Source organism: Castor canadensis, chromosome 16, assembly GCF_047511655.1.
Source record: "Castor canadensis chromosome 16, mCasCan1.hap1v2, whole genome shotgun sequence".
Lineage (NCBI taxonomy): Eukaryota > Metazoa > Chordata > Mammalia > Rodentia > Castoridae > Castor > Castor canadensis.
In genome coordinates, this window is record NC_133401.1 from 29700086 (window position 1) to 29721435 (window position 21350).

Here is a 21350-nt window from a genome sequence, read left to right on the forward strand (position 1 = left end):
GGTACCTAACACCCAGACAGAACCTGTTTGCCTCCTGTTCTCTGATTTTGTGAAAGAAAAAAAAAATGACATTTTTGTTTGTTTAGGATAACTACACAGGGAATGTCCTTATCACATTTCCATGTATATGTGCAGTTTTAATTTTTGTCTCTAGGGGGCTGGTGGAATGGCTCAAGTGGTAGATCACTAGCCAAGAAAGCATGAGGCCCTGAGTTCACACCCCAGTTCCACAAAAAAAAAAAAAAAAAAGACTAATTTTGGTTTTTAAGTGTTTATTCCCTGAAGCACTTTTTCCTCTTTTTTTGTTTGATGCTTCAGATTGGATAAATGATCACTCTTCAAATCCATTTTTCATCTTTCATTCTGCTTTTAAACCCAGTGAACTTTTTATTTTGTATAGTGTATATTCAGTATAAATAAATTCTTTTGATAAAGCCCAATTTATCCTTTTATTGCCTTTTATGCAAGTTCATGAAAATGTAACCCAAGTGTGACATCACCTCTTCCATTTTCCACGTATAGAAAGTGATGAGTAAATTCTTTACTGTAGACGACAAAGCCTATGCCACTGTTTTCCATTTGCAGAACTCACTGGTGAGTTTTATCCTTTCCAGCTGAAAGGTGAAAAACATTTTTAACAAAAGCTGAATGAAAGTCTTCAGGGATTATCATAATTTCATTCCAAATTTTCATGCTCCACCATTTCTCCTTTGCTAAGTGGTTTTTTTAAAAATCAAAGATGTGTATTGGATTTTATCAGATGCTTTCTCCTCATTTGTTGAGATTTGAGAATTTTTTTTCACTTTTTATTAATAGAGGTGAATTATATTAGCAGGCTTCCCATCCTCTTGTAGTATATTCTCAGCAGTCCACACGGCTGGTTACCTACCCAGTATTCAGTTAATTACCTTCCTCTTTCCTAACAAAACTCAGTTTGTGCTCTGGCATGTCTTCTACCCCCACGTGATGGCATGGAAGTTATCCTATTCTCAGTGAAAGGAGTAGAATGTCACATGTTCTGAATCAATCAGAACAAAGCTTTTCCTGAGTGACCGCTACTGGTCTAGGGTTGGGGTTGTTTCCATGTTGAGTCAATCTGGCCAAAGGAAGGACCTACAATCCCATGGTGTGGGTAAAGCCCTACAGACATAAAATGTAAAATCACTTTCAGAAAGAAGATATAGAATCAGAAGTTATAGACATAGAAGATTCATGTTTTATTGGATTGCTTACATAACTAAATTCACTGGACTAAAAATTATGCCCCCAAACATCATGTTGGATGTTCTGTTGACTGAATATTTGAAAACCAAGCATATGATAATCCTTTCTTTGTGCTGTAGAGCTTTTTGCTGGAGAAGGCACAAGTTATGTTGTGAGGTACACGGTATAATCCTTTATAACAGATTTCTTTAAAATTAATAAAATCAGTGTTTTGCTAACGTGGAAGGAGAGGCGTCTTCCACGGCTATTAGGTGGGGCGGCGTGGAGGGGAAACGCTGGCCTCGTCCTTTCTGCAGCAGGACGGAAGCCATCTGAACTCGGTCGGTGAGGCCCCGAGGACCGGGCAGGGTGCGCTGAGGTCCGTGTTCCTGTCCCGGGTGCGGTGACAGCACCGCCACCTGTGCTGTTGTCAGTGCGGCCGCCAGCCCCGGTGCTCCAGGGGTGTCGCACTTTTCAGGGACTCTAAGGGGGGCCCCAGGTAGACAGTGACCCCGCACTCGGCCATGGGGGACTTTAAAGATTGTGACAGGAGTTGGTTGTAGCCAGGACGCGGGGCAACTCTTGTGACAAGTGAATGACAAAAAGGAGCAGCCTTGGATAAAGTCCTGGAGAAGACTGCAGACCGAGGACCTGCTGCTGGTACACGCGGAGTGGCGAGGAAATGATGACGGCACCAAAATAGCCCCACAAGCACCCCACCCTGCCTCTACATCCCCTTCAGAACCACCGAGGACGTGGGAGGGCTCAGCATGGCCATTGCCCCCCGTGCGCCACCGGTGACTGTGCGCTAATGCTGGAAGCCAAAGACGAGGACTCGACTCCGCCCCCACCTTAAACCCCGCCCCTCCGCATGCCAATACGCCTGCGCGCTCCGAGCGGGCGCCGACTCCCAGAAGCCTTTGCGGAGCCGTTCTGTAGCTTGGGTTGGTCTGTGCTTCCGGCCAGGCCCAGGCCCTCACCCGGCGACGACTTCTACTCTAGAGGCAGGCGCGACCCTAGAGGGATTGGGAACAATCAAACTGGAACGAGGCAGATCCGCGCCTTGCATCCTGAGCCCTGCTCGGTGCTGCCACGGTTCTGCTCGGGACTACGTTTCCCAGCGGGCATTGCGCTGCGATTACGCCCACTTCCGGTGGCCGAGTTGAGCTGTGTTAGCTACGGGGACGATCGGCCGAGGGCTGGGCGGGGACGGGGCGGAGTGGGCGCGGCCTAGCCCCGGGGTCCGGCAGGTGTGGCCGGGGGGTGTGTCCGTGAGGACCCACCCCAAGGGCGTCCGCGGCCTCTGTGCCCTCGAGGTTCCCTCTGGTGACATGAGGGGAGTGGCGCATGCAGGGGCTCGTGAGCCCGAGCCCCGCCTGGGGCGAGGCGCCCCCTGCACAAAGCCCAGGCCGGGCAGGTGCTCGGCGGCGGGGACTCCGGCCGTTTGTCCCCGTCCTGCCCGGGGAAGGCCACGCTCAAGGAGTGGCTTAGCCTCCAAGGGCCGGCGAGGAGTGGTGACCTCGGGACCTGCGCACAGAGGTGAGGTGGCAGGTGTCCGGGCAGTGTGGACGGTAACGAATCCGTGTTCTCGGGATGAAGGGAGGGTAAGGTGTGAGCGCTCTTGGGGCCCCGGTGCTGGAGATCAGTGTCCCTGGTCTTCTAAGATGGTGATCAGGGGTCTTCAACTATTTGGAAGCTCAACTTGAGCTAAACAAGCAGTGATGCAAAAGGGACGTTGACTTCTGCAGGGTCACCTAGTTAGACACGTCCCCGTTTCCATGCTCCCAGATAGAAGATATTCTCCTCCTTACGGGGGCCCCTACTTGGAGGGCAACAACAGGATCCCACTTGCCTCTTTGAAAATGGTCCTACCCAGTTCGTGCAGGAAGGTGCATTTTAGGCTGGTGATTTGGGTGTCTTGTGTAGACTTGGTCTCTCTATTCCTTTTCTCCAGCTCTGCTTTCCAGGGACACTGCCTTCCTCCAGTATAGAAACCATAAGCAGGAGGCTTCAGGGACAGGAAGTGAACTTAGAGCCATGTCTCAGGTGAGTTGGCATTTCCTCTCTCCTTCCTGAAATTGTCTTGCTTTTCAGCACTTAATGTTTCTTTTCGCTGAAAAGTTTTCCTTTTAAGACACCTGTCTGAGGTGCTGGTTATCATTTCTTCTTACTCTGGAGAGTGGTAGGCTACAAGAATGGGTTCAACTGCCCAGGGCTTCCTTCCCTGCTTCCTCTTCATGAGTGCTTATTCTTGGCTGAAGATACCATTCAGCCCCTCCCTTGTTCCACTCTTCTCAGAGGGACTGTCCTGGGTGGAAATGTACTCCTTGGGGGAATGCATTAGTCCCTTGTGCCTTAGCTGGTCTATTTGGTGCCCACATTGTGTAAGACACTGACGGAACACATGGCTAAGCCCATTCCTTGCTACCAAGGAGCTGGCAGCCTGTTGACAGAAGGCAGAGGAGGCTAGCAAGACTCCTTGCCTGAATCTTGTTCACAGTCAGGGTGACTGTACACTAAGTATTTCTGCTATGGTCAGAGCTGAGTATTTCAATAGAGACAGACTGGCAAAAAGCTGACAGGTATGGACAATGGAGCTGGGTTTTCTGGGTTTAAACGCTACTGGTGGTAGCATTTAATCCCTGTGTAACATTGCCTTCATTGTGAAATAAGCCAGATGATACGACCTTCCTTGAATGGTTCTTGTAAGGACTAATGTGTACTATGCCCTGCACACAGGAAGGATGAACAACATCAGCTGGCAGCGTTCTCGGGTCAGTATGATGGTTTTAGACGTTTATAGGCAGGCCTCTTAGGTCAAGTACGCTTTTAAATAATGTACAGCAGAACGTGCTAAACTATGGCCAAATCTGGCCCATTGCCTCCTTGTGTATGGGCCATAAAGTACAAGTAGATTTACATTTTTCAATGATTGAAAAAAATCAAAAAGGAGAGATGTATTTGATGACACATGAAAAGTACATGAAATTCAGTTTTTGGTGTCTTTAAATAAAGTTTTATTGGCATGCAGCATACTGGTCATCTATGTGCTATTGACAGTTGCTGCTTGCTGCATGTCCAAGTTGAGTAGCTGTAGCATGGGTGGTATGGCTCGCAAAAGGCCTGATTGTTTACTCTCTGCTGACCCTTGATGTGGAGCATGGGCTACACATGCTCTGCAGTTGACTGACTCTGGTCTTGGGCAAGTTGCAGCTCTGTATTTCCTCATCTGTAGAATGGGAATCATAATAGTGCCAACTATTAGGGTTGTTTTGGGGATAATATCCAAGGGCATAGAATCATATCTGCAATGTTAAAGGGTTGTCAGCTATTTTTACTACTGTTGTTTGCAGTAAAAGACATTTGCAAACTAAAATAATTGATTCTGTATATAAAGAGTTACGTACAGTATTTTTCTTCAGAGACAGGACATACATGTATAATTAACATTAGGCCCCTTTCTGGTCCCTCTAAAACATGAGATTAGAAAGGTAGAGAAAGGGACATATTACAAAAGGGTACCAGGCATGGTAGTATACAACTGTAGTCTGAGCTACTTGGGAGACTCAAGTAGATCACTTGAGTCCAGGAATTTGACGCCACCCTGAGGAACATAGTTGAGACCCTGTCTCAAAAAAGAAAAAAAAATGTTTCCAAGTATAAGAAAACTTTGAACTTATTTTCTTCTCTTTAGGAGTCACTAAATTCTAGTTTTCTTAACAGTGACAAGGCATTAACAAATACTAGGAAAAAAATAGGTGTCATTTTCTCTTGCATCAACAAATTAATAAAAATATAAGGATTTTAAAAAGATACTATAAAGATAACTTGGAAAAGCATGTCTGAGAAGTATTTGAAAGTCTGGGAAAAGTAAGTGCAAGACCCAGCAGCAAGGAGCAATAAGAATTATAAGACTGGACTCTGTGAAAGCCCATCCTCCACAATCGGGTTAGAATAGAAGCGTTCCTCTGTGCAGAGAAGCACAGTGTCTATGCATCTGATTGCGTCTATCTGAGTACAATCTGACTTACTGTATTTGCTCTGCAATATTTCATATTCTTGAGGATTTCCTCTGCTGAGTCTTGCTGAGTCTTGCAAATTGAAGGCATTGAACATCTCCTGGTGCAAAGTGTAGATCACTAATAGATAGATGAGGCCAACCCAGGAAAAACCAACATCGGTTCTTTCTGGCAAAACTAAGATGCCTATCAAAAATTCCCTCTTGTGCTTTCATACCAAGATATTGCAATCTGCAAAATTGTTGCTGAGAGGTGACCAACATTTGTTTAGACTAGATTGCTCAGGGGTGTAGTAGTGCATCTTTTGCTTCCGCTCATTAAGCAGTTCTTAACTTTTCTGCAGGTATTACTGGGTGGGCTACACTGTGTAACACCTTTCAGTCTCCAGCTTAAGAGATTCCTCCATCAGGAGTTAATGGTCTTCACACAAATCAAAGCATCAATGACAAAACCCTTTGAATTTATCTTCAAAAGTGGAATTAAACATGCTTCAGAGTTTGGTAGCAGGCTTAAAAAGAAGAGATCAGGTCTTATTCAACAGATGTCAAACCTCTAAAGGACTTTGGTTTCTAGTAGCATAATGTGAACCTTTAAATCAAAGAGCTGAGGATGGGTGAGTGTTGAGATTTGTTGAGTATTTAAATTAGGTTTGGTGTAGTCAGGTGTGGCACAGTGATGGACATTCACATTGGAAGGGTGAAAAGATTAAGGTTGTTACTCACTAATCTCAGAAAAGGGCAGTATGCATGGCAGCACCAGCAGGAAGGGAAATAGGCCACATCCAGACACACACTCAACCAGCAGGTGGGGAGCAAGAGAGAGAAGGAGGGACCTGTGCGTGGAGCCCTTATTGGGGTCCATGGTGTTACCTAGGTGGGTCTCCTGAGACAGGGTTGGATTGGTTAATGTGAGCAGAGCCCAAAGGTAAATGAGGGAACCTGGGGGTTGAGTTACCACATTCACCAGGCTTAAAGCAGAAATAGGGTGATTGAGTGGTTCTCAGTATGGGGCCTTATCTACCTAGAACACAAAAATGGGAACTGGATGGAGACTTCCTCCACATATGCAGGTGACAGGCAGGGGACAACAGCAAGATAGATTTTGAGGGCGCACTGGTAGGGATGAACTTTGACAGTGGACACCATCATAATCAGCACTCATTTAGACTTACATCATGCCTTGCACATTCTAAATGGTGAGTGTACATAATCTATGAGGTTGATATTGTTGAATTCCACAGAGCAGCGGGGAGACTGAGGCCCAGGGAGGTTAAGTAACCACCTGAGGTTTCAGAGCTGGTGCCTGCCAGAGTCTGAATTCAGCCTTGGAAGTAACCTGACTCTGCTTGTTGCTTTCAGTGTATACCTTGAATATTCCATGGGATTTTCTGCCATCCACAGACCCTCAGGATCTGTCAGAGTTTGAATGCAATGCATACTTAAAGTTCATTGGAGTGTATCAGAGTTGTGTTCTGACAGCATGAAATACAGTACTTAAACATCTGCCGGACATAGATGGCCCATGGATCAGGAAGACACTGCTCCTGCCCAGGTCATGGCAGAGAAAATGTGCTCATGGTACCTCTAAGTGCATCCCACGTCCCTGAATCAGCACCTTGGTTCTCAGGGCATGTTATTAATTAAAAACATTATCATTTTTATTTTAGAAAAAGACATTGTTAGATTTTTCGAGACAATTTATTAGCAAATTTTGATTGTTCAGAGGGGTTTCATTGTGACATTTCCATATATGCTTATGATGTATCTTGGTTAAGTTCAATCCTGCATCTTTCTTCCTCATCCCTCCTACCTCCCTTGTCTTTGTTTTAATGCACATACAGTGAATACTAAAAGTAAAATAGAAATCCTAAGAACTTAGTTTGGGGACTAGCCACGTTGATCTTGAGGTGTCCATCCCCATTCTTTTGTGCTCCAGGGCACTTACATGTCCCACATTTGAGAAGTGCTCTGGTACCTGTGGCGCCAGATGTCAGATATTTTGTGTGTGTGCCTCCTTTCACCTCCACAAAAACAGAGATTCTGCAAGGTGCAAAGTCTCCCATAGCATTCTCTCACTCTGGAGATTATGACAAAAAGCTAGGTGTCCATGGCTGGGAGTGTGACTCAGTGGCAGAGTGTGTGCTTAGTGTGCTAGGTCCTGGGTTCTATCCCAACACCAAATAGAAACAAAAAAGAGAGAAGCAATAACAGGTAATCCTTAGAACCCTACTATAGGTAGGACTTTCATAACAAACTGTCCTTTGTGTCTTAGCTATCAGAAATTTTTTTTTCCTCACAGTTCTGAAGGCTAGAAGTCCAAGATCAAGGTGTCAGCACTTTTGGGTACTCCTTGAGGCCTCCTCCTTGGCTTGAAAATGGTCACTTTCTTCCTGTGTCCTCACGCCATGTGGTCTTTTCCCCGTGCATGCACACCCCTGGTGCCTATTGCTCTTATAAGGGCACCAGTCATGTTGAATTAGGGTTTTACCCATGCAGGGCCTTTATGTCTTTATAGGATCTAGCTACAAATACAGTCACAATCCACAGTAGTGGGGGTGAGGCCTTAAATATAGCAATGGTTGACACAGTTCATTCGATGACAGTCCTTTAGTCATGCAGGAGTGTGAGCACTGGGTGAGCAGCAATGTGGTTATGTCATTTCAGGGCTTGGTGACATTTGGGGATGTGGCTGTAGATTTCTCCCAAGAGGAGTGGGAATGGCTGAACTCTACTCAGAGGAGTCTGTACAGGAAGGTGATGTTGGAGAACTACAGGAACCTGGCATCGCTGGGTGAGGGAGTCCCCACCCCTTGTCCACCTCTCACCACTTCCACTGCTGTGACTGAGGCATCTTCCCTCCTTTGTTCCTAAGCCCTGCAACACCCTCTTCCCTTGAGCTGAGGGGCAGCACCCCAAGTATGGACAGACCCACAGCATGACCACATCCTGTTCTTCTTATGTATCCAGGACTTTGTGCTTCTAAGCCCGATATGATCTCCTCCTTGGAACAAGGAAAAGATCCCTGGATGGTGAAAAGAAAGAGTACAAGAGGCCGGTGCCCAAGTGAGTGTGGAGTGGGAGGGGTAGAGCTACCACCTGTCCAGCTCAGCTCCCCAGGCATGTCCTCCTTTCTCCTGGAGGAAGGAGCCCTGGGACCAGGGAAGTCATGATCTCCAACATGAACTTCCCAGTCTACATTTACCCTCTCTCTGTTCTCCAGCACTGCTCCCTCCCCTGTGAAGATCATTCACTTTATTCTGTAGACCTCCTCTCTTTTGTCTGCAGACTCGTGGAATCATCTGTCTGATTCTGATTCAGTTTTTACTGTCTTACTTGTTTTTGTTTCTCTTTTTTCTTTTTTCCGTGGGACTGGGATTTGAACTCAAGGCTTCATGCTTATAAAGCAGGAACTCTACCACTTGAGCCACACTTCCAGCCCTCTTATTTGTTTTTGAGGGGAGATGAAACATATCTACATTACTTAAATGAAGTAGAAACTGCTGTTCTGTCCCTGTCTTTTAAGATAGGGACATAAAAGGAAGGAGAAAAATCACTCCCAGTTTTAAGCCAAGGAAACCTGGATTGAGACTAGACCTTTGGACAGAAGCATTGGAATGAAGGAGACTGGCAGGATAGGAGATGAATTTAGGTTGAGCTGTAACAGATTTGGGATTCATGTGGACTTCTTGGTGCAGACAGGCAGCATGTAGTTGGGTGATTGGCTCTCAGAAGAGCACTGGCTTCATTTTTTTTTGGTGGTACTGGGGTTTGAATTCATGCTTGTGAGGCAGGCACTCTACATCTTAAACCACACCTGTAGCCTCTTTTGCTTTGGAGCTAGGTTGTTGAGACACTAGTTAAGTATAAAGATTTGCATTTTTAAGACCAGGATCTGGAGTTTTATGAGTTAGCATTGATATAAAAAAGCAGACATGCAGAACAGGACATGAAATTTTTGCTAGATCAAATGGAGAAAGAGTCAAAGGACTTTGACTCAATAAAATAAGAACCACATAGCAGTTTTATAGCCTCTGCTTCCTATCGCATCAGCAACACTAGCTCTTAGATCTAAACCTTCAAGAGCTCTTTTATCCTCTGATTTTCAATTTCTTTTTCCAGTCTTCTGCAAAAGTTCTAGCATGCAGTGCTTGCTCAGCCTTTAGGTGGAAAAGTTTACATTGTAACCTTTAGGACCACAGCCACACAAATGGAGGAGTGCACAGTTGGTTGAATTTGCTAGTCATGTAGAAAGATTCCAACATGCCATGTTTTTGGGAAGGGTTTTAATTTACCGGGTTGTATTTTGGAAGGTTTTTTTTTTTCATACTAACATAATAAAAGGAGAAATGTTTTCTTAATATCTTTCAGACTTGCAGGGTATGTGGGCGACCCAGGAGTTACCTCCAAAGAAGAACTTCTATGAGGAAAAGTTACCCCAGCCAGTGATAAGAGAGAGGCTCACCAACTTCAGGCTGGAGTACTCTGTATGGAGGGAAAACTGGGATGATGATGCTCTGTTGGAGACACAGCCGGTGAGAAAATACTCTCCACACAACAGCCCTTTACAAATTCACTGATTGTGGGGAAGTGTCCATCTGAATACAGTGGTTCCTGTGGGTACATTATGCCCCAGAGGAGGGAGTGACACCAGTTTGATACACATGAGCACACAGGGTAGGGCGGTGGTAGGGAAATGAGATAGAAAAAATCATAAGCAAGGCAGTGGATGTGAGAAGTGTTTGACCTGCAGTGAGTGTGAGAAAAAGGTGAGCAGCATCTCCTTCTCAAAGTGTTTTTCCTGTTTTTACTATTTCCCCTCCCTCGAGCATATATGATATAACTAAACCCAGTCATTCTGAGTCACACTTTTGGTATAGAGTACATTCTGGAAGTATGGACACAGTCCACCCACCAGGGCTGTGCAGGTGCAGGAGCATGCTGTGATGATGTAATGTGTACCTTTTCAGGGCTTGGTGACCATTAGAAATGTGGCTGTGGACTTCCACCATCAGCTAGGTCCAGCTCAGAAGAGTTTCTGTAAGAGTCCCCTGTGGGAGAGCCATGGTGACCTGGGGTCCGTTGGTAAGGACGTCCTTCTCCTAGACCTGACTCTGTCTTCAGCTTCTACTTTGGTATCTCTGGTTTGAGTATGGAGAAGGGAGGAGGGCCTTTGGAATGCTGCCTGAAACTTTATTCCTAATTCCTGAGATGAAAGCCTGGCAGCCATAGAGTTGAGACCTAGTGTCTTTGTTACGTAGAGCTGAGAGCTGGAGTCTTCATTAGGTAGAGTTGAAAGCTGTTATCTTCATTATGTGGAGTTGAGAGCTGGTGTCTTTGTTACACAGAGTTGAGGGCTGGTGTCTTCATTGTGTTTGAAGCATCACCTTTGGTACATCCTCCTCACCTGTATTTCTGATTCTTCTTTCAGTAACACTTTTAAGTCAAAACCAGGGAACAGGTCCTTAATTTTAGAATGCTAAAAGTATAACTGAACCCCATCTTCTTTTACTGTTGCAGGACATTGTGCTTCAAAGCCATATTTATCCTCCTCACTGGAGCAGGAGAAGAAGGGTTGGATGGTGAAGAGACAGCTGGTCACAGGTCTGCTCTCAGGTGAGTGTGCAGATGGTGTGGGGAAACCACTGCAGGTGAGAGCTTTGCTTTTTTCAAAGAGACTAAGTCTTCACAGGTATACAGGAGGAAATGTCACCATGTCCTCCATGTCTGAAAGGAAAATCAACTCTGGGACTTCAAGGTCGTTCTTTCCTCCTCCTTTGTCCATTCTGTCTAATGACTCATTTCCCTGTGTTGACCCTTTTCTTCTTAACCACTTGGCACGGTTAAGAAGGAAAGGTCAGCCTTTCCGGGTTTTAAAGTGACTTCCTGACCATGGTGTGCTCTTGAGGATCTTCCAAGTTCTACTTTGTGTGGTTATGTGGCCCAGTGGTTTAACCATGCATCCATTCCTATAAGAAGTGCAAGAAGTGCACACTGACTGGGGGTGGCTTAATGGTAGAGTGCCTGCCTAGCAAGTGTAAGGCCTTGAGTTCAAACCCTAGTACTGCCCTCTCCCAAAAAAACACATTAATAATAGCAAATGCCTTCAGATTCTTCATGAAGAGTCTCAAATGAGACAATATGGTCTCATTCTGCTGGGTGCCAGTGGCTCATGCCTATAATTCTAGCTACTCAGGAGGCAGAGATCAGGAGGATCTTGATTGGAAGTCAGCCCAGGCAAATAGTTCATGAGACCCTATCTCAAAAATACCCATCACAAAAAAGGACTGGTGGAGTGGCTCAAGTTGTAGGCCCTGAGTTCAAGCCCCAGTACCTCAAAAAAAAGAAAAGGTGTACACTGAAAATTAGTGGTGAGCCACTCCACTTGGTCGTGTTAGGCTGTGGAAGAACCGTGGAAGGAAAACTAATGGATTGGATAAACCACGTTTATGAAAAACCTGCATGAAGGAAAGCTTGCACATATGACAGGGCATTACAGAGAGACAAGGAACTGTTCTGCCTAGTAGCACCCATGTCAGAAGGCAGGGTGTGCAGAAGTCATGCTTCAGGAAGACAGGAGTAGAGGGTCTCTTCCTACATATACAAGCGAAGGAAAAGAAACGCCCTTTGAAAACAGTGGTTTGTAGCCAGGCGCTGGTGGCTCATGCCTGTAATCCTAGCTACACGGGAGGTAAGATTGGGAGGATTGGATCAAGGCCAGCCTGGTCAAATGGTTCACAAGATCTCATCTCCAAAAGAACAGCTCAAGTGGTGGAACATCTGCTTTGCAAGTGCAGAGCCCTGAGTTCAAACCCTAGTCCCTCAAAGAAACAAAGAAAGAAAAAAAAAGAAAGCAATGGTTTGTAGCAAATGTAATTCTACCACCCATTTAAGGCAAAGAAGAGAAAGCCGTGATAAATGATCACAACATGTTAACATGTTGTGACAACTTCAGACTCTGTCAAGTCATGATGAACACATATTTTCACTAGTAGAAGTGATTGTGTATATTCAGGAGTGAACACATAGATGTGTTCATATGCTTTTCATGTTGGTATCCCCCTGCTCATTTGGTTACTTCACATTTTTTTGGTATTAAAGATACAACATATTTCTTTTCCTTTTTTTCTTTTTTTCTTTTTTTGGCAGTACTGGAGTTTGAACTCAGGGCCTCATTCTTGAAACACTCTACTACTTGAGCCACACCCCCAAATCCTTTTTGCTTTAGTTTGTTTTTCGGAAAGGGCCTCAGTACTTTTGCCCCAGCAGGCCTTGTTCTCCCAGGAAGCTGGGCTTACAGGTGACACCACATTCCAGCCCCAACTCCAATGTGTGGTGAACTACACATTTGGAGGTCTGCTGTATCTCTGGATATGAGCATCTGCTAGGGTCTCAAAGTTTTGTTTGTAGTGAGTCTAGCAAGGATTAATTGTACCCTTAAACATTGCATATCTATATGCCAACTTTTACTTACTATTTGGTGAAAGATTACGTAGCCTAAATTTATTATTTTATTTTATAAAAGGTTGAACACATCCCCTAAATGTGGTTTTTTTCCCTTTTTTCTTTTGTAAAATGTGCCTTGTGTGTGCCCAAGTCTCCATATTTTTTTCTCCTTTCATTGCCACTTTTTTTTTGTGGTACTGGGGTTTGAACTTAGGGCCTTATACTTACTAGGCAGGTGCTCTACTGCTTGAGCCTTTTTTTGTGATGGGTTTTTTGAAATAGGGTCTCTTGAACTATTTTTCTGGGGCTGACTTGGAACCGTGACATTCCTGATCTCTGCCTCCTGAGTTGCTAGGATTACAGGATTATGGGAGTGAGCTACCAGTGCCTGGCTTTCATGGCCATTTTGATAGGTTTTTTTCCATTTCTCTATTTACTTAACAGTCTCAGTGACTTTTATATATAAACATACTAATTTTTTTATTATTGTCTCAAATTATTTTTAATTTTAATCTTTTAAAATTGAGATATATGAAGTTTTAAAAATTTTTTTTCAAAAACAAAAAATCCACTCATAAGTGCAGAAATTTTTGCAGAATAAGTTCAAAATTCTGAGATTTTTTTATGACTATTAATAAAATTAAAGATCTTTTATTAATGTTAATGTAAAAAAATATGGTTTTAACATATATTATGATTTTATTTGTGTTCTTAGAAACTTCTACATTGTGTTTTAATGAGTGTCTAGTATTATATGTATATGTTCTACTTTGTCTAAATAATTTACTATTTTCTAATTTTTATTAGGATATATTCATTGTATAGGGGATTCATTGTGACAGTTTTGAATAGGCTTACATCATACATACATTGGTTAGATCACCCCCACCATCTCCCCGACCACTGCAACCTTCTCCCCGCCCAACTTAAAGCACTTGCAAGAGGTTTCATTGTTCTATTTAGTACATGTAGGTGAATCCTATCAACCATAAACCCTCACCTTCATCTCCTCCATTTCCCCTTTCCCTTCCACAAGTACCTCTCCACACACTCTGTACCTATGTCACAGTCCTGTCTTTCATTATTAATTCCAAAGTGAGTGTTCAAGGGATTTTCTCCATGTGTCCCTGCTGTAAGTATACTGTACTGTGGTCCGTCCAACCCCAGTTTACAATTGAAGACATGGAACATTTTGGTCTTTTCAGTTTTAACCTGTAAATCAATGGTGCTCCAAATTGTGCATCTCTCCTTCCTGACATGTAAGAATATTTCTTTAAGATGCAAGCCTAGAAATGAATTCGTATGCTCAAAGAGTACCTATTTTTAAAGTTCATTTTTCTATACCATTGGTGAAGAATGTATGAAATACTTGTTTCCAGAAATCATCTCCAATACACATGTTTTGTATTTTTATTTTTGCTAAGCTATTGGACGAACAATCATTACTCATTTGCACTTTCCTGGGTATTTGTGATGTTGAGGATATATACATTGAAATACATTTAGATTTCATGTTCTGTTAACGCTGTGTTTATACCCATTCCTGATTTCTATTGGGTCATATTTCCCTCTTTTTATATAGTATAAATTTGATAAATTTTTGCCCCAGTTTTATATGGTCTGTATTTTTCATATTATATTTTTACTGTATATTAGCTTACACTGGGTGTTTTATTCATTTGTGAAAGCAGTGATGCTGTTGATATTTTTATTTGTTTCACTCCTAGCTTTTTGGGGGAGAATAGAGGGAGGTTGAGACAAGGTCTTGCTGTGTGGTCCAGACTGACCTCAAACTTCTGCCTCAGCCTCCTGGGATGGTAGGCATGGACCATCACAGCCAACTTCGAATTCTAGCATTTTGAATGAGACTCACATTAAACTTCAGATTGCTTGAGTTTTCAAACTACTTTAATTTTTACTGTGTATCCTAGGCTGACCTCAAACTTGCAATCCTCCTACCTCAGCCCTCCTGAGTGCTGGAATTCCAGGTATGCCCTACCAAGCCCAGCTATTCCTACCTTGTTCTTAATAAATGTTTCTTTCCCATTTGAGCCACATAATAGCCTTGTTTCTGTTACTTCTCTCCTTTCCTCCCTTCTAATTCTTCCCATCCTTCCTTCCTCTTCCTTTTCTCGTTTTCTGTCTTTTGCTTTATGGTATTGTTCTATCTATCTATCTATCTGTCTATCTTTATATATCTCTCATCTCTCTCTCTCTCTATCAATCTATCATCTATCACCTATCTATCTCTGTCTCTTATCTATCTGTCTATATCTATCATCTATCTACCTATCATGCATCTATCATCTATCTGTCTATCTATCTATCTATCTTTTTTGTCCTTAAAGCAGGGTCTTGCTGTGAAGCCCAAGCTGGTCTCAAACTCTTGATCTTCCTGCCTACCCTTGGCGTGCTGGGATTCTAGGTGTGTATCACACTGTAGATTTATCTGTATATTTTTATTGTGGAAAAGTACACATAACATAAAACAACCATTTTAAGGTATGTGATTTGGTGGCATTAAGTACATTCAAAGTATTCTGCAGCTGTCACCACTGTCTAGTTCCAGAATGTTTTTTAACCCCAAGAGGAAAGCTTGTATCAACTACATAATCACTCTCATATTTCCTGCTTCTCCCAGCCCCTGACAGGCACTTCTCAGCTCATTTATTCACATAAATGAGATCCTCGTGGTCTACTGTGTCTGACTTCTTTCACTCATTGTTTACAACATCCCTCCATGTTACAGCATATAGCAGTACTTAAGTCCTTTTTTTTTTTTGCAGTACTGGGATTTGGACTCAGAGCCTATACCTTGAGTCACTCCATCAGCCCTTTTTTATAATGATTTTTTTGAGATAGGGTCTCATGAACTGTTTGCCTGGGCTGGCCTTGAGCCACTATTCTCCTCCTATTCTACTGTGCCTCCTGAGTAGTTAGGATCACAGGCGTGAGCCACTGGTGCCAGGCATTTCATTCCTTTTTATGGCTGAATAGTACTTGGTTTTATGGATGAGCCACACTTTGCTTATCTGTCCATTCACTGATGCACAATTGGGCTGCTTTTACCTTTTGGCTTATAACTAGTTCTGAGCATTCATATACAAGTTTTTATTTCAACACCTGTTTTTAGTTTTCTACTGTGCCTCCTGAGTAGTTAGGATCACAGGCGTGAGCCACTGGTGCCAGGCATTTCATTCCTTTTTATGGCTGAATAGTACTTGGTTTTATGGATGAGCCACACTTTGCTTATCTGTCCATTCACTGATGCACAATTGGGCTGCTTTTACCTTTTGGCTTATAACTAGTTCTGAGCATTCATATACAAGTTTTTATTTCAACACCTGTTTTTAGTTTTCTTTGCAGTATGAACTTGGAGAGGAATTGCTGGGTCATAGAAAAATTCTATGTTTAACTTTTTGAGGAAGTACCAGCTGTTTTCCACTACTTTCCACCATTTTACATCTCACTAGTATGTACAACAGTCCAGTTTCTCTGCATCTTCATTTTGCTTTACTATGTTTATTTTTTTTAACCACAGCCATAGAAGATCTGAAGTGGTATCTCACTGTGCTTTTTTAAAAATTTTCTTTCTTTCTTTTTTATTGGTAGTGCTAGGGTTTGAAGTCAGGGCATTATGCTTGCTAGGAGGTGCTGTACCACTGAGTCATACCGTCAACCTTTTTTTTTGCTTCAGTTATCAGATCACAGTCCTCCTTCCTGTTCCTCCCATGTATCTGGGATCACAGGTGCATTGCCACCACACCCAGCTTATTTGTTGAGATGGGGAGTCTTGTGTAACTTTTTGCCCAGGCTGGTCTTGAACTGTGATCCTCCTACCACCACCTACTACAGATGTGAGCCACCATGCCTGGCTCACTGTACTTTTGGTATATATTTCTCTAGTGATGTTGAGCATCTTTTTATATGCTTTTTGGCCATTCATGCACATTTTTTGTAGAAATGTCTATTCAGGTCCTTAGCCTGTTTTATAAGGGTATTTTTCCCCCTATTTTTGAATTATAAGAATTCTTTATATATTCTGGGTAATAGATGTTTATAGTATCTAAAACTGAAAATATCTTTCCCGTTCTATGGACTCTCTTTTTACTATTTCTTTAAAATTTGTTTGTTTCTGTGGTGCTGGGGATTGAATGCAGAGTCTTGCACATACTAGGCAAGTGCAATACCATTGAGCTACATCCCACCCCTTTTACTTTTGATAGTATTTTTTGATGTACAATGGTTTTTAATTGCACTGAAGCCCAATTTACTTTTGTTGCTCATTTTGATGTAACATTTAGGAATCCATTGCTAGTCGTAGGTCATGTTTTCTTGTAAGATGTCTGTGGTTTTAACCATTTGAAGTTAATTTTTATACATAGTGTGAGGTAATGGTTCAACTTCATTCATTCAAATGAAGACCTAGCAGTCCAGCACTACTTATTAAAGACCGTTCTTTCCCCATTGGTTGGTCCTGGAACCCTAACTGAAAATCAGTTGATTCTCCAGAGAAGACAAACAAATGGTAGCAAGTGTGTGAAGAAATGCCCAGTGTCCCTAATCATCAGATAACACAAAGCCAAGTCACAATGAGGTGTCACCTCACACTTGTTAGGATGGTCATCAAATAAGGCTGAGGAGATTGTGGAACCTTGTGCGCTCAGTGAGAATGCAAAAATGGTTCAGCTGCTATGGAAAATGATGTAAGTTCCTCAGAAATTTAAAAATAGAACTAATATATAACCCACCAATCTCACTATTGGGTATTCATCAAAAATAGCTGAAATCAGGATCTTGAAGAGATATTATATTAGTACTCTTTTGTTCATAGAACTAGCACTATTCATAATAGCCAAGATGTGGAGAAAAACTAACTGATAAAGGACATATGCCATCCACACATGATGAAATATTACTCAACTTTAAGCAAAAGCAAAAGTCTGCAACATGTGAAACATGGATGAACCTTGAGCCTGTTATACTAAGTGAAGTAAGCTAATCACAAAAAAGATAATATAAATATTGGCTAGGCATAGCCAGCTACTCCAGAGGTAATGATAGGAAGATTATATTCCAAGCGTTTTCCAGGCAAAATGTGAAACTCTACCCCCAAAAAAGCTTGGTGTGGTAGAGGGTCTGTCTAGCAACTGAGAGGCCCTGAGTTCAAACTCCAAAGCCACCAAAAAAAAAAAAAGCAATTATAACTATTGCACGATTCCACTCATACATGATATAAAAAAGAGTCAAATTCCTGTATCAAACACTGGAATGGTGATTGGGAATGGCGGGGGAGGAGGAAGAGTGGAGTTACTAATGAGGGGTGTAGGGCTTACTTAGACGAGATTAATAAGTTCTAGACATCCGCTATATACAATATGGTACATATAGTCAACAACAGTGTATTGTTCACTTGAGAATTTTGCTTAAGTAATAATAACAATTTCCTTTAAAAAAAACAGTTGACCTAGATGTGTGAGTTGATTTTTGGACTCTGGGTTCTCTTCCATTGTTATCTGTGTCTGTCCTTATGCCAGCACCACAGTGATCTGCAGTTGGTTTTGAAGTTGGGAGGTGTAGTGCTTCAACTCTGCTCTTCTGCAAGGTCATTTCTGGCTCTTTAGGGGTCCATGCAGTCCTACATGAATTTTAGAATTAGCGTTTCCATTTCTGCACAAAAGACCATTGAGATTTTGCTAGGGGCTGCATTGAATCTGTAGATTACTTTAGGGACTATTGCCTTCTTATCATTGTTATGTCTTCCTACCCATGAATATGGGGGTATCTTTCCATTTATTTATATTTAAATTTTTTTTTTTATTTAGTGATGTCTTCCAGTTTTCAACATTGAATCTTATACCCCCTTGGCTAAATTTATTCCTAAGTATTCTGTTTTTGTGTGATGCTGGGATTAAACTTCGTGAATGCTAAGCAAGTGCTGCACCACTGAGCTACATCCCTAGCCCTTTAAGACAAAAAAAAGTTTATTTTGAGACAGGATCCTGCTGAATTGTCCAGGCTGGCCTGAAACTTGTGATCCTCCTGCCTCAGCCTCCTGAGTAGCTAGATATGTGTATCCCCGTGCCCAGCTAAGTATTCTTGTCTTTCAATGCTGTTTTTCATGAACTTGTTTTCAAATTTTCCTTTGTGGTTCATTCATTCATAGTATATAGAAATAGAACAGATTTTTTTGTATTGATCTTTTTCTGAATTCATTTTTATGTAATTTTTCTAAATTCGTTAATTAACTCCAGTAGTTTTTTGTGGGTTCTGTATAATTTTCTAAGTATAGGATCACGTCACCTTGAAGAGAGACAATTTTATTTCTTCCTAGGTTGGATGCCTTTAATTTTTATTTCTAATTACTCTGACTATAATGTCCAGGACAGGGTTGATAGACGTTGTGAAATCAGGCATCCTTGTTTTGTTACTGATTTAAGGCAGAAAGCTTCAGTCTTCAGCTGTCATACAAAAAGCTTTCCTTTCCATTTTTAAGAACATCTTTTTCCAGCACTTCGTACTCTCCATCCCCTGTCTAAAAAACAGTTTCACCTGCGTGTATTTATTGAGCTATTGCTGTGCATGCACAAAATTCTGATACATGCTGAGTAACTTGACAGACATCAGTCATGATCACTCCTCCTGATATGCATATAATCTGAGATTAGCTGTACATTTTTTCAATAGTGTATTTGAATATATATTAAATATTAGTACTCAATATTTTTAAGTCTTCAAAAAAGGAATTAATACAGTAATGTCAATACATGCAAGAAAAGCATTTGACAAAATTTAGCATTCTTTGTAGTAAAGAAGTGTCAACAAATTTGCCCTAGAAGGAATGTACCTCAACAAAATAAAGGTCATATATAATAAAACCACAGCTCACATCATACTCAGTGGAAAAAATGGCATCTTTTCTTGTAAGATCAGGAACAACACAAGGATACTCACTGTCACTACCACTGTTCAGCATAGTACTGGAAGTACTGGCCAGAAAGACAAATAAAAAAGAAAAGAAATCTAAGTGTTCCAAAATCTGTTTGTTGTTCCTATATGTAAAGAGCTTTAAAGACAGCACACACACACACACACACACACACACACACACACACACACACACACACTCTCTCCTGGTGGAACTAACAAATGAATCCAGCAAAGATGTAGGATTAAAAATCAACATACAGAAATTGTATTTCTATACACCAACAACAAACTTTCTGGAAAGGAAATTAAGAAAATCCCACATGCAGTAGTGGTAATAAATAAATAAATACTTAGGAACAAATTTAAGCATGGAAATCAAAGACGTGCGTATTAAGAAATATAAACCATTGGAAAGAAATTTAAAAGGGCTGCACAAATAAATGGAAAGATGTCCCAGGTTCAGGGACTGGGATAATTAATATTGTTAGAGTGTCCATATAACAGTTTATCTATAGTATCAATATAATCACTATCAAAACTCCAATGACATTTTTCATAGAAACAGAAAAAAAAACCCTAAAATTCATATGCAACCCTGAAAGATTCCAGACAGATAAAGCAATCTTTCAAGATGAAGCTGGAGGCTTCATCTTAAATCCCTGATTTAAAATTATAAAGCCATATTAGTCAGAACAGCATATTGGCATAAGAACACACAAGACAAACTGATCAATGGAACAGAATAGAAATTCCAGGAATAAACCCATGCATGTAAGATCAGCCAGTCTTTGAAGAAGACATCAAGAATACATATGGGGAAGGTATAATGTCTTCAACATACGAGGTTGGGACAGCTGGATCTCCATGTGCATGAAAAAAAAATTGAGTCCATATCTTACCCCATATATAAAGATCGACTCTTACTGAATTAAACACTTCAACATGACACCCCACGGTATAAAAAACAATTGGAAGACTTCATGATACTGGTCTTGGCAGTGATTTTCAGGGTGTGATGCTAACAGCATCAAAAGCAAAAGTAAGTGGGCTTACATGAAACTAAAATGTTTCTACCCAGCAAAGAAAACAATCAACAAAGTGAAATGGCACTCTACAAAATGAAGAAAAATAACTACAAACTTTCTATCCAGTAATAAACCACATACCTAAAATGTGTAGGGAACTCATAAAACAAGAGCAAAAACCAGACAACCCAATTAGAAATGATAAAGGGCCTGAGGAGACATTTTTCTGAAGAAGACATAGCAGTGGCCCACAGGTATATGACAGGGTGCTCAACATTGAGTCACCAGGAAATACAATTCAAAAATACAATGCAATATCGCCCCATTCCTGTTAGGGTGACTGTTATGAAAAAGTCAAAGGATAAGTGTTGGTAAGGATGTGGTGGAAAGGGAACTCCTGCACACTGCTGGAGGGAATGTAGTGTGGAGAAGCTTCAGAATATTAGAAGTAGAACTGACAAGCGATCCAGTAATTACATTATGAAATTAGCATCTCCAGGAGGTTCTGCAGCAATGCTAGCATCTTACGCTCATTGCAGCATTATTCTCAGTAGCTAAGGTGTGGAAAGAACTTAGTGACATTGAAAGATGAATGGCTAAAGAAGAAGTGGTATGGATACAATGTGGTAGGTGTGTATACATAATGCAGTGTTACTGTTTTAAAAAGAAGACAAGCCTTCCACTTGGAGCAATATGTACAGACCTGGAGGGTATTATGCAAAGCAATATGA

The 21350-nt window shown here is 41.7% G+C and overlaps 1 protein-coding gene across 3 annotated transcripts in view; it reads left to right on the forward strand.

Moving 5' to 3' along the window:
• The window catches only part of Zfp28 (ZFP28 zinc finger protein), a 50826-nt gene that overhangs the window by 21127 nt on the left and 8349 nt on the right, over positions 1–21350 (forward strand). The window contains exons 1-7 of one of the 3 annotated variants that reach the window (XM_074058466.1): positions 1741–2742; positions 3158–3249; positions 7886–8012; positions 8189–8284; positions 9590–9753; positions 10189–10303; positions 10739–10834. In XM_074058466.1, coding sequence (XP_073914567.1) covers positions 2535–2742; positions 3158–3249; positions 7886–8012; positions 8189–8284; positions 9590–9753; positions 10189–10303; positions 10739–10834 — 898 coding nt within the window. In that variant the 5' untranslated portion in view covers positions 1741–2534. Of the gene's footprint in view, positions 1–1740; positions 2743–3157; positions 3250–7885; positions 8013–8188; positions 8285–9589; positions 9754–10188; positions 10304–10738; positions 10835–21350 lie in introns of those variants that run through there. The other 2 variants (XM_074058467.1, XM_074058468.1) reach the window with 2 other exon arrangements.